This window comes from Ischnura elegans, chromosome 4, assembly GCF_921293095.1.
Source record: "Ischnura elegans chromosome 4, ioIscEleg1.1, whole genome shotgun sequence".
NCBI classification, from domain to species: domain Eukaryota; kingdom Metazoa; phylum Arthropoda; class Insecta; order Odonata; family Coenagrionidae; genus Ischnura; species Ischnura elegans.
Genome location: NC_060249.1, coordinates 122,668,255 through 122,681,016, shown reverse-complemented (window position 1 = coordinate 122,681,016; position 12,762 = coordinate 122,668,255). Strand labels below are relative to the sequence as shown.

At 37.7% G+C, this 12,762-nt stretch overlaps 1 protein-coding gene across 1 annotated transcript in view; it reads right to left on the bottom strand.

Annotated features, from left to right (window-relative positions):
• Window positions 1–756: 756 nt before the first annotated feature.
• Window positions 757–12,762, bottom strand: part of LOC124158235 (guanine nucleotide exchange factor subunit Rich) — a 48,364-nt gene continuing 36,358 nt past the window's right edge. Inside the window, exons 19-21 of the mRNA XM_046533424.1 lie at window positions 12,437–12,640; window positions 9,259–9,715; window positions 757–6,633 (exon numbers count right to left, since the gene is read on the bottom strand). Of these exons, the coding sequence (XP_046389380.1) occupies window positions 6,141–6,633; window positions 9,259–9,715; window positions 12,437–12,640 (1,154 nt within the window). The 3' untranslated portion in view covers window positions 757–6,140. The remainder of the gene's footprint in view (window positions 6,634–9,258; window positions 9,716–12,436; window positions 12,641–12,762) is intronic.

Here is a 12,762-nt window from a genome sequence, read left to right as displayed (position 1 = left end):
CATCGTCTGAGATTACCAATGCATGTATGAGGCACAGAGCTCAGGGAAACATGTCTTAATAATCACCCATTAAAACTGCCTAAGTTCGGAAAGTTTCCTTCGTTTGATAAGGTATTAATAATCCTTATTTAAGCCAAGCGCTACCTGCTAGCTGTTTACTCTGCTACCTGCTAGCATCCTGCGTCGTATCAGCGCTCAAAGCCTCACCCCAAGGTCACCTCACATGCCGACAGCGTGAACCAGAATGAGGTCACACGGCGTTTTCCCAGCATTCGTACTTAGGCGTCGCGTTTTTGTGCACTTGAAATTTTTCACTTTTCATTTAATCGCTAAAAATAGACATAGTCAATTAAAAATCTAAAAGCGTGAAATACGTACTCCAGGAGTAATAATCTTTCGATTTAGGCAATAAAATAATAATCGGAAACCACCCTATTCTGGGAACTACCTAATAAAAATATCTATGGACACAAACGTACCGGGAGTGTGGTAGTCTAATGAGTAATTGCTGCTGATTGAGGAGTACTGGGAGAGGCCCAAGGAGAGGAGCAGGCCCCCTTAGCCAGAAAGTGTGAAATTCAAATGCCTGTAGCTTAATTTTGAGTGAGCTCTACCCTCACTTTCCAAACCAACCTTTGCGTTGATTCACAGTGTGAGTGAGAACACAAAAGCACAGGCCCAGCAAGATATGTACCAAACTTAGCAGGACCAAGCACAACTTGAGGGATGGCATTTCATAAGATTAAAAATAAAACATGTTGTAAAAATACCTTTATTTCATCTCTCTACATAAAAATATATTAGTCAAGTGAGCATTCTTGAATGGATGAGTATCAATGGAAGGAAAATTCTGATGAAGCGCTAACTTTTAGCAAGAACAAGTTCACCAGGGTAGTTACTGATTCTACGCTTCATCAGGTTAAAAACTTGATGGCATGACTGATATGTAAATTTTTACATGATTAGTTTAACATTACACATGAGTCCAGTAAGAGAAGCAAATCAGTTTAACAAATAGCACTGCACATGGCCAACGGAGAGTGCAGTGGAATGCAGCAATTGCCAGCCATCATTCCAAAGACATTTTCTGTAATAACAGCCACAACAAAGGCCAAGACTATCAATAACATGATTCTAGTTCCATCTCCAATATCAACAAGGGAATAATATTCATAACCACCATTAATTGTTGCTCATAAATATTTGTAATACAAAGTAGAAAACAATACATTACGTACACTTTAAAAATAAATTAATAGCTGGAAGAACCTTCACACAACACATTTATCATAAATAAATCTTCCTTTTCATTTAAATCCATTCTTATCTGTGGTAACTTATTCCAAAGACTGATATTAACCAGGGTGTTCACGATTTAACAATACAGGCACAGATTGTCTAGCTAGAGCGATCTCAACATTTTTCCAAAGTAAAAGTGAAAAAGAACGACCAGCATAACCAAGAAAAGTGTAAAAACTATAATGAAAGTACATATTTGAGGTTTGCTATGAAACAAGATTCAAAATTTTGATTACTCCCTAAAGCCAATGGGAGATATTTACCATCCGGTTATTTTACAATCCCTGTAATAATGTCACATGACATTAAGTTTTATAAACATAAATTCCACTTACTTTTAAAACCAGTGCTTTACCTGGGTTATAAAATTTTCATGCAGTAAAATATGAATAAATAAGTACTAAAATACAATACAAGAGGCTATTAAAGTCAGATACAAAGAAGATATTAGAAAAGTAGCAACGGATGTTGAGTAACCACTATGATTTGTATATAAATGAAATATGTACCTAACTGAACTAAACCTATAAAAATGAAGACAAAATCATTAAAGCACCATTCTACCAACGTACAATCATAGTCTTGTTCTGAAATATTCGGACCAATGTAAAACCTCCTCAACATTCTCAACGTAAAAAAAATTGCTGCAGATGAATGTAGCCCTCTTATTAAAGGGAAAATGGCAAAGAGAAACTCTCAGAAATGCTGATATTTCTCTTCCATTAGATTACATTATAGAGCCTGATCCATGCAAGATCATTCACCACAAGTTAAAGGCACCTTAATTGCTCTGACTGCATCCATGCCACAGACCACCAATTTTATGATTTTCATTCCATGAAATTAAAACTGTCTTAGCACGAGATGTTGAATGCTAAGTAAAACATCTTTATTAGGCATGCGCATGACAAATATTCATCATGGCTATGAGAATTAATACTTCCTTTTCCATGGATGCACTTATTATTATACGTCTTCTCATGGCGAGAGATTATCTTTCTTCATGATTCCCCAATGACCTATACCAGGAGTTAGATCTTACTTGACATGTTCACGACTGGGGCACAATCTTACAGCAAATAAAAGCGCTGAAGCAAAAAATTGAAAGAGGCATCTTCTGGAGGCCTATAGACAATATTCAGGTGAAAGTTTAGATGCCTGAGGAATGTCAACATGCACTTGAATCGATAAATCATCTGTAATGATTGAGGTATCTGCAATTAATGCATCTAAAATTTTTGGAAGCATGGAAATTGGCTTCTGTGGCATATAAATATAAAACGTTATTGAATTATTGGAGTAAGAGTAATCCATTTCTGTCTCATCATCTCGCATAGTTACTTCAATCACTCAGGTTGCAAGCATGAATCACAATCCCACAGGAAACTACTGGAGAATCAGCAGCCCTTGCCCAAAAAATATGAATGACTTTGAACTATTGAGTATTTTCATCCAGTACACAGCATAGTTAATCACTGAGTCAACCCGATTTAACAAATTGATATTTCACTTGGCTATTTCATTATAATTCTTAGAAAAATGTTGAAAAAATTATTGCAATGCCATGTGACAAAAATGTATTAAATAAACAAGTAAGTAACACCAATTGTCTTCTTAAATGAATTCATAAAATTATATGAAGCAATTAGAAAGATCAGGAATTGAAAATGAAATGTGAGAGTATAAATTGTAATGTGTAAATAAGTATTCCCTGAATCCATCAACTTGACCAATAAGGGTCAACCAACCAACCAATTGGAGAACCAACCGCGGTTCTATTGAGCTAACCACATTGTGGCAATGAACCACTTAAAATTAATTCTCGAGCAAATACATACACAAGCATTACACCTTCATTTATACATACATAAAATTTCTTCAATCAATAACAGCTAATCTTCTTGCATATACACCATTAAGCCATCAATAGTTTTCAAAACATCAAAAGAAATGAATTCAAATTTTCCTGATAACTTTACTACAAGTTCTTTCTACAAGATAAAGTTTTCATTAAATGAGTAGTAGAGTAATAGACAAAAAGGATTTGAATGCTGGCCAGCCACCATATATATTTTTTTTTTGGCTGAAAATAAAAAACTCATTTCAGTTCTCCTAATAGGATTTCTTGGATAAAATCAAGGTTAACTGCATGGTACACTGTACCAGTCATACATGGCATTAGCCTTCATGTGAAAATTGACACATTATCACTCTCATGGAAGAAAATAGAAAGAAAAGGTGTAGGTTATCAAATAGCTTAAAGCATTGAGACTAAAATGTCGCTTTAAAAAAGTTAAAATATGCATGAGGAGATCATAAAAATATGATTCACACAATTTTGCATTAGCAATGCCAATAACCTTCCTCTATTGTACTGTAAAACTAAGAGAATTTAAGATACTTCAACAGTGCTTTTTGCATCACAGGGAAGAAAAAATAAATCCTTCAAACCAACACTCAGCTTAAATTTTCAGTGGATAGAGGTAAAAAAAATAAATCTCACTTAAACTACTAAAATCAACAAATGCAACTTGATCCATTTCAGGAACAAATTCAAAGAAAAATCCTGAATTTTCCTATGAACAGTCAGATAGCTCTACTGGTTCACTAATGATCCACATGCCGCAAGTTAAAAGCAAGATACACCTACGTAAGACATGTTCACATGCACACCCACTGCTTAAAAATAGAACAGAGGGTGAATGAATGCATTTTGAGGTCAAACAGTTCTCCATACTGAGGGTAACCTCTGAGGAACACATTCCATCACAGAGAAAATCATGCTTAATCCAAAATATGTTAGACAATGAAGGATCGAAACAGAATTAAAGAAAATTAAACCGAGTGAAAGAGTTTTCACGGATAGAAAAATGGTCAGAGATGATGAAAATTCTTTACGCACAACAGACATTACCCATAAAAAGATAGGTACAACTATGATTCCCTGATTCCCTTTCACGAACATTAGTAGCCTAAAACATGCAGAAAATTCCACCCAATCTTTGCCCAAACAATACCAGAGTCCCCAATTACAAGGAGAATTCACTCATTGATAAAATCGTCACGAGGAACTCCATCAATATTGTTATAAATAAAACTTAATGAATAAAATCATAAATGAATCGACAACTTCTCATGGCAGTGCTGCAGAAAAATTATTTCTGCTTGTTTCCACGGTTCTTTAAAATTAGCCCGAGACATTGATACAGTTTTTTATCTGATCTGATAACCACTCTTGTACTAAAAATATGAATGTGTCCACATGGTTCTCATAGCTTCTTTTACTCTCTTAAACAATTATACTCATAATTTAAAGTAACTTTGTACAATGAAATCTCGTTTCAACAGTCATATAAGTGATCTCTTTGACATATTCAGAGACGGATGCTTAACAACATACAATAAACCAACAACACCAAAACATTTCTAACTATTAAGCTTTACAAATTCAATCTCCAATTCATACACCCTTCATCATAAGATTCCATTGCATTTTCCTCATAATTCACACACATCTGATCATAACAGCAATAAGACAGACCTCAACAGCAGAGTAAAATCAGCAAATGCTACAGTCAACATTGGGTCACATCTAGAGAGGCATGTAACGTGGACAAGAAATACAATACAACTTAAAACTTTTATATATACATAGACATCCAGAATAATTTTTAACAACAATGAGATTAACAATATAATCAGTTCCTTCACACATACTAAATATTTTAAGGTTTAATCCTAAAAGTTTCTTAAGTAAAATTCGTTAAACTTTTATATTGCTCTACATAATATCCAGATACTGACTACCGATAGTATATTATACATTATCCACTCTGCTATGCAAAAAACAATGAAGTTGTCAACTTAATTGTATTTTTACTAGAAAGACCTAGAAATGCATGAACAATTCTCCAAAAGAAGAAGTAGAACAAAGAATGACCATGATGAAATATTCAAAAAGGGTAACAATGAAGCAGCTGATTTCTCAACTGACAGCTTGAGTGTCATAGATTTGAGTGACAACAATTCTGAGATTTATTAGCTTCATACAAACTTCATGTTTAGTAAGTAAACTTCAAATCCAGGGACATAAACATTGTAGTATTCCACTACAGGATGTGGCAGCTAAATATAAACTCTAGAGCAGTTGATTATCAACAGGAAGTCAACCTTTCAGAGGGGCACAGAAGAGAGCTTTAGATGACCTTAAATCCTTAAATGATTACAAAATTGATGTTTCACTCGCAACACAAGGCATGACATTTAACTTTTGTCCATAAGGATCCAATGAAACATCAGCTGGCAGGGGATAAGGGGCAATAACGAGATTTCATTGTAGCTCGATGGTAACGGAATTAGAATAGGTAAGTACAGTACCAGGGCAGATTCCAGAGATGAATAAGAAGAGCAGGAATGACAAGAAAAGGGGAAGACACTTCAACTTAATTTTGTATGCTCATGTACACAATTATTCATATTATAGAATTAATTTCACATTATTGCTGTTTATTTCTTCACATGTACACATGTTAAGGTATTTTAAAGGCTATGTTATAGGGAATAGGCCCGTATAATCCTCGTACAAAATATATATGTATATGTTTGTATGCTATGAATATTTACATGAGTCAGCATCAACAGACACAACACCAGGAGACAATAAATACCATCATTCAAAACCCACAACATCTCTCGTGTCCAAACTTACCTCCACGCACATTGCACGCTGTCTCCTCTGAAGTCCGCCTTGGGTAATCAAATGGAGGGATAGGAAAGAACTGGACTCGACGGTGGACGTATGTGATATCACGCAAAACAATGGAGTGGTGGAGTGGGGCATGCTAGGACACGACGCACAGACCCCCGTTTGAGTCGCTGCCGTGGTCGTCCAAGCCCTCCTCGTCGCTGCTGAACCCCTCCGCCTCGTCCCGTCCACCACCCTCGGCCCCCTCTCCGTCTTCACACTCCTCCTCCTCACACTGTTCCAGCTGCTTCTTCCTCCGTCCATCCCCCACCGCACCCCTGACCCCCCCATCAACCGCGCTCAAATCACTCGACTTTCGTGTCGCACCGTCCCACTCCCTATCCGTCCTCTCCGACGTGGCCCCATCGCCACTTGTACTCTCAAGACGACCCATCACCCCCTCCGCTGGACCTTCCACGGATCGCACGTTGGACGCCAGACCACTGCTAATCATGTCGGGACCCGCTTGCACCGCTACGTGACTGGCCCTCGGCTCTTCGGATTGGGGCACCGCTGATGCGCCCGCAGCATGCTTGGACAGCACAGCCACGTGGCCATACGCCAAAGACAAGAATGGCTTGTAGACCAGACTGTTAAAGAAGAAAACAAAAAAAGATGGCATGCTGAATACATCCAATGTTGTTCACCAATGCAATCACAAGCCAATGGCGGATACAGATGGGGGGCGCGCGCCCCCACCTTGCGGGTCTGCCTGTATTGCCGAACATTGCAAAAACACAATTGTAACTTTTTTATATCATAAGATGGCATTGTTTTTTACATGTTTATAATCACAATACATTTTCATATACCGTATATCTCCGAATATAGTCCCCCCTTTTTTTCCAAAAATGGCCGCGGAAAAGTAAGGGGGGGGGGGGGGGGGGACTATAATCGAGTGTAATCCAGTTTAGCATACTAAAGGTGACCATAAAGTTATAAATAACGGCATAATGGCTAATGTTCTCGTAGTCTTTCTATTTGAGTATATTTATGAGGATTATAATCGGAAATATTAGTAAATACTGCCACGTTTTACCGGAAATAAAGACAATTTTTACCACAAATGTTGTAAAGATACGATTCTTCCGATTCAAATAGCACATCGAATATGCATTTTCACGGAATCCATCGCGTAGCAATTAATTTTTCTTGGAAAAGTATTGTTAGAATAATTCAATCGACACTGATCACTTAATGACGCAAAACAGTAAATAATTAAAATGAAAACTAAACACACACTATCATTACATTAATCGAGCACTAGAATTGAATCAATAATATATGTACCCGTCGCTCATTTAATAGTTACACGATTTAAATAATTGCGAAAAATAAACAGATAAAGTGAACCTTTCGTGCCGATTTAGCATTTCATTGCGTCCGTAGCTACTATACGTCCATGTGCCCGTGAGGTTTGTGTTTACAACCACTGCCTTTACCGCCTTCACAGAACAAGAATGCGCAATAGGTGATGTTCATTTGTTTCTGAAAAGGCGCAATAATCGACGACTTAAAACCAGAAGCGCCGGCATTACTGCATTTGATCGAAATCCAGCGACTCAGCATCTAAAGTGTTATCAATTTATTGAGGAATCTATTCAATTCGCCAGGGTAAGTAGGATCGATAAATTACGTCACATAACGTTTCGCAATTATTTCCGCGATATTTTCTTTATTAAAAATAATTTTACGTTCAACAGTGAGGAGATGGATCAAGTAGAGAGATGAGGATCAATCCTGCGGCAGATTAGAGGCCATCAAAGACGGAGTTTCGATGCCAATTTCATAATAGCCGCTGCAGAATACGCCGTAAATCATAGTATTCACAGCGCTTGCAAAGCGCTAATACATCGCGGAAGTCATTTCAGGGGTCTCGATGCGGCAGATTCAAAGAATTAGAGGAAAATATCGTCGAATTTGTGCGCAAATGCAGAGCAGAAGCTCTTTGTGTAACTTACGCAATGATTCGCGACGAGGCATTGAAAATTGATATCATATTTTTTTCAGTTTTAATGTTTGTTGGAAAAAGTTTATTTCTTAATTTTATTACTTTGATATTTGTAAGTCCTGTAGTTTAATTATTTTGCTTAGCAGGCATTTGATGGCAATATTTTTATAATATTTATAATTTATTTAACACAATTTTATTTAGATTTCCTAAATTCTTCAGGTCACTTGGATTTGTGATGACTTGATGGGTGTGTTACACTGGATCTAAGGAAGTTTCAGGGCCAAATGCAATACTGTTTATGGGCTTTAAGTTAAAGCTTATATATTGACATTGTCTGTAGTCATTTGGAAATCAAAAATATTAATAATTTGTGAATGTTTAAAAAATACAATAGCCTTGGATGCTAAAAAAGTTTTCTCATTTCTTCATTACATCTGGTTAAGGATCTATAAATTACTGATACATGCAATGGATCACAACATGTTTTAGGTATAGTTATTTTGTTATGATGGAAAATATGTGAACAGATTTGTTCTTCATCTTCACAGAAAATAATAGTTTTTATCGACTCTAGAATCTTAACTTGCTAACCAAAGAAAAATTGCCTTCCTTTGCATTTTAAAATTTTTCCCAAAACTGAGGTCTCAAAATTGGGGGGGGGGGGGGGACTATATTCAGAGGGGGACTATATTCGGAGATATACGGTACTTGGCCTGTGACTTGATCATCTTTTATTACGATAAAAGTAAAGACAACTCAAGATATGTTGCCCTTGAGTTTTTTCTGTATCCGCCACTGTCACAAGCGCACTCTTTTTTCAACCTACAGTTAGTATTCGTTAGCTAGTTAAAAGTGTGATGAAAATTAGTTCAAACCCATGCACAAGTGTATTGATTATCATAGAGAACATATTGAAAGACAATGATATAAATTTGATCATACGTATAAACTTTTTTATTATTAGGCCAGATATAAAAGTAGCAAGAATTATTTTAAAATTAAACTTATGTACCTCACCATTGCACTTTTGAGTTATTTTTGGAAAAGAATGCAGCAATGGAAGGAAGTCAAATGATGTTCATTACATGGAAATGAGACTACAGTCAACTAAAAAAGCATTGCATTTTTAAAATTCTGAGATCATTTTGCCTGCTAGCATCAGTGAATGCCGCATGTGAAAGTCCTTTTCCTCCTCCTCCATAATTGTCTCCTCACTTGCTCCTAATAAGGTACAATCCTGTATGCTCTTGCGTGTACGTACCACTGAGAGGCACTCCACTGGTAGAGGGAGGTCAGGATGTCCCTCAGTCGGGCAGCCTCGATCTCGGGAGGGGGCGAGGAGAGGGAGGGGGGCTTGAGGGCTGCCCTGACGGTGCGCGCCAACGCACCAATGTCCCTCAACGCAATCGAAACCACCAGCGCCCACTCAAGGCACCTCGCCTCCACAAACAGCTGGTGCAGGTAACGCAGCTGCACCTCCGTCCGGGACGTGCTCTCTCCTCCATTCTCCGTGGTGACCACCTTGCCCCCGTAGGTGGCAGCAGTGGGCGCTGAGGGCCCATCGCTGCTGGCAGGCTGGCACTTGATCTCCTCCACTCCGTCCACCTCGCTCATGCAAGAGTCGTCACGGCCATTGCCACCGCCCCACAGGCTCCCCCCATCCTCCCCACCCTCCTCCCCCCACCACAGGCTCTCCTCGCTGCGATAGCTCTGCTCCTCTGAGAGGGAGAGAATAAGAGGCCACACCATCAACTTCTCGACATCTCAATGACACACAGAGACTTGAGCAATTCCTCATCACTCTCACTCTCTGCCACCAAGAACAACTTGATCGATAAAAAGGTCATTTCAATTTCAGGTTTTGTAATGTCTAGTTAGCGTTAACAGGAACACGAACTGTCATAACCATAACTTGGGAATACTTGAAAGTCAAATTAAAGCACTGTACTTCAGAATTACTTTTCGTTAAACAGGTGACACAAAGTTGAAGTCATCATTGTATAAATTGCATCTGTTCCGTACTTTAAGTCATACAGGTGATTTTGATGACTTTTTTCGCCAAAAATGAATCCCTATTTCGAGAGGGAGTTTTAATTTTGTAGTTTTTGGGACTTAGAAATCTATGGATAGGTCTTGTTTTGGAAGTTTTCCATCATATTTCCAGATATTTAAAATAATAGATTTGCAGAGAAAAATTCCCAAAACAAAAGTATTTCCCTGAGACATGGGCACTGGATGATTCAAGAACACAAACACGCAACACCTGAAAACACTCTCAATGTGTACTTAATAGCATAACAAAACTTGATGACCCTTAATATTAACTACTAATTATTAAGTTCCTCAAGTAATACTCTTCAGCTACCTTGGACGCTTAGAACATTCCTGCCACCTTCAACGTCCTGTGCACAATATTGGATTAAGCAAAGATCTGCCAACGAGTAATAACATTTTTAATACATGCTTGGGGAAGCTCTTTGAAATTAAGACATGATAGTCATAATAAATTGCAAGTGTATACCTATTTAGTAATGTTTACTGTTGCATTTTGAAAGTCGAAAGGTGTCTAAATAATTATGAAATAATGATTTATCATTTTAAATGAAGGCTGAAATATTTGCACTGTATTTTAAAACAATTTTTAAATAATAACTCATTCACTCTTGAAGAGTTGGAAATATTTGAAACTTATGTTGAAATCATTTCGAAATAATGGGAAAAAAGTTTTAAATCCTAAAAAGAGAGAGGTACAGTAAAACCTCTATGTAGTGAACCTCTTTACATCATAAACCTCCATACATCACACCACCCCTACGGTCCCGTCTGATTTACATGTAAATTTATAGGCAAACCTCTTTGTAGTGAACCTCTTTATATCGTAAAACCTCCACTTATCATTCCAAGGAGATACCCCCGAGACGGCCTAACTACCTCTGCAAATCGTACCGATACAACTAGAGACCATTAATGCAGCTGCGATTACGTACATGGAATGTCGTTTTCAGCAATAAATGTTTCACTCTTTTTTCTTGTATACCTTATTAAGCTGTAATTTTCACATTAATCATTAGTTGTGGCCATTTTGTTCCATATGAGAGCATACCTAACAGCAAATAAGAAAAAAGGTATCTAACTATCCTAATCATTTTAAGTGACTGTTGAATTAAGAGAGATCACATCATTTTCTCTCGAATCATGGTAAAAATCATTGGATAGCGCTCGCTTTCTGTAATTATTAAATAATAAATTTATGTTCACTGATACATGCATGTTTGTTTAAACAAATGTAATGGTTTAAAAGACAGTAGCGCCTTTCATTTCCAAAGGATACGAAAAAATGGTGCCTATCACTAAAACCTCTCTATAGTGAACCTCCATACATCAAATTGCCCAAATTTTGGTCCCCTCCATTAAGATGTACAGAGGTTTTACTGTAATATGTTTTTAAAATAATTTTACAATGATTTCACAATATTCTTACACTAGATGTTAAAATATTTTTTCATAAGATTTTGTCGCTTGGGAAAGTGTTTCTGTAGAGTTAATGAAGTTTTATTATTGCAGACCACTTTCACTGTGACATACAGCATGTGTCAACTGGTCGCAAAAGAGTAAATAGACCAAAAGTGAGACGACACACATTGTGTTGACTTGCTCACTCAGTGCCATTGCTTGACATGAACTTCGGAAATGTCTCTCCACACTAAGGTCCTATTACAAAGTTAAATAAGACAGCAATATTTCTGCTGAATTTAATTTCACACCATTTGTTTCGCAGTTATAGCAACCACATTTTCAAGTGCATCATGGGCAGCCAAGTTCTTCCTGAAATAAGTCCCACTGCTAAAGGTGAGGGGGTAGAAGCAAGTACAGTAAAGAAGTAATGGGATTCGGGTGTCACAAAATGGGAATATTGAAGGTTGTGGGAGAAAGGGTCAATTTTCAGGGTCTCGGTAGAGAAAGGGGGGGAGAGAGAGGTTCCAGGGTGAGAGTACCACATTCACCATTGCCATCGTCTTGAATGTAGTGGTCGTCAGGATGGAGTCCTCGTTCCAGATGATCATCTTCTCCTGGGTTTAGAATCTGTGTCCATATTTGATTGGTCTTTGATGGTGTACAGAGGGAAGCTGCTTAAAAGAAACAACCCTTTCTCTCACAACCTTCAACATTCCCACTTCTCATCAACCAAACCCCATCCTTCCCCGTATCCCCTTTCCTTAAGCAGTCGGATATATTTAAGGAAGAGCTTGGCTGCAAACGCTTCACTTCAAAATGTTGTTGCAACATTAAAACGTGCTGTGCAAAAATAAATTCCATGGAAATATTAAAATGTCTCATTAAAATAATATTAAAATAATAATACCTTCAACCATATCGTGCCATATACATGTATAAAAATAACGGGGTCCTGATTTGACCGTTTCAACTTCCTGCCTCACCTGGAGATGTAATGAGGTGGGGCATAAGTTGGGCCTCGAGGACTTGACCATGTCGTGGCTGGGACAGCACATCTGCGGACGTTATGCCAGTCGGTAGAAGCTGAGGTGCTTTCATGCTTGGGAAGGAACCCCTCTTCACCTCAAAACTACTGACACCCTCATCAGCTGGAGTAGGCAGTGAATGGATTCCAGAAGACGAGGATCCTGAAAAAAACAGGATTTTTAAAATTATTATCCATGAATAAAACAAATCATGCAAAGAGCCACACCTTGATTTAAAGTTTATTTTGTGAGTAACAGTAGCGGGCATGACTTGACTTGGTGGA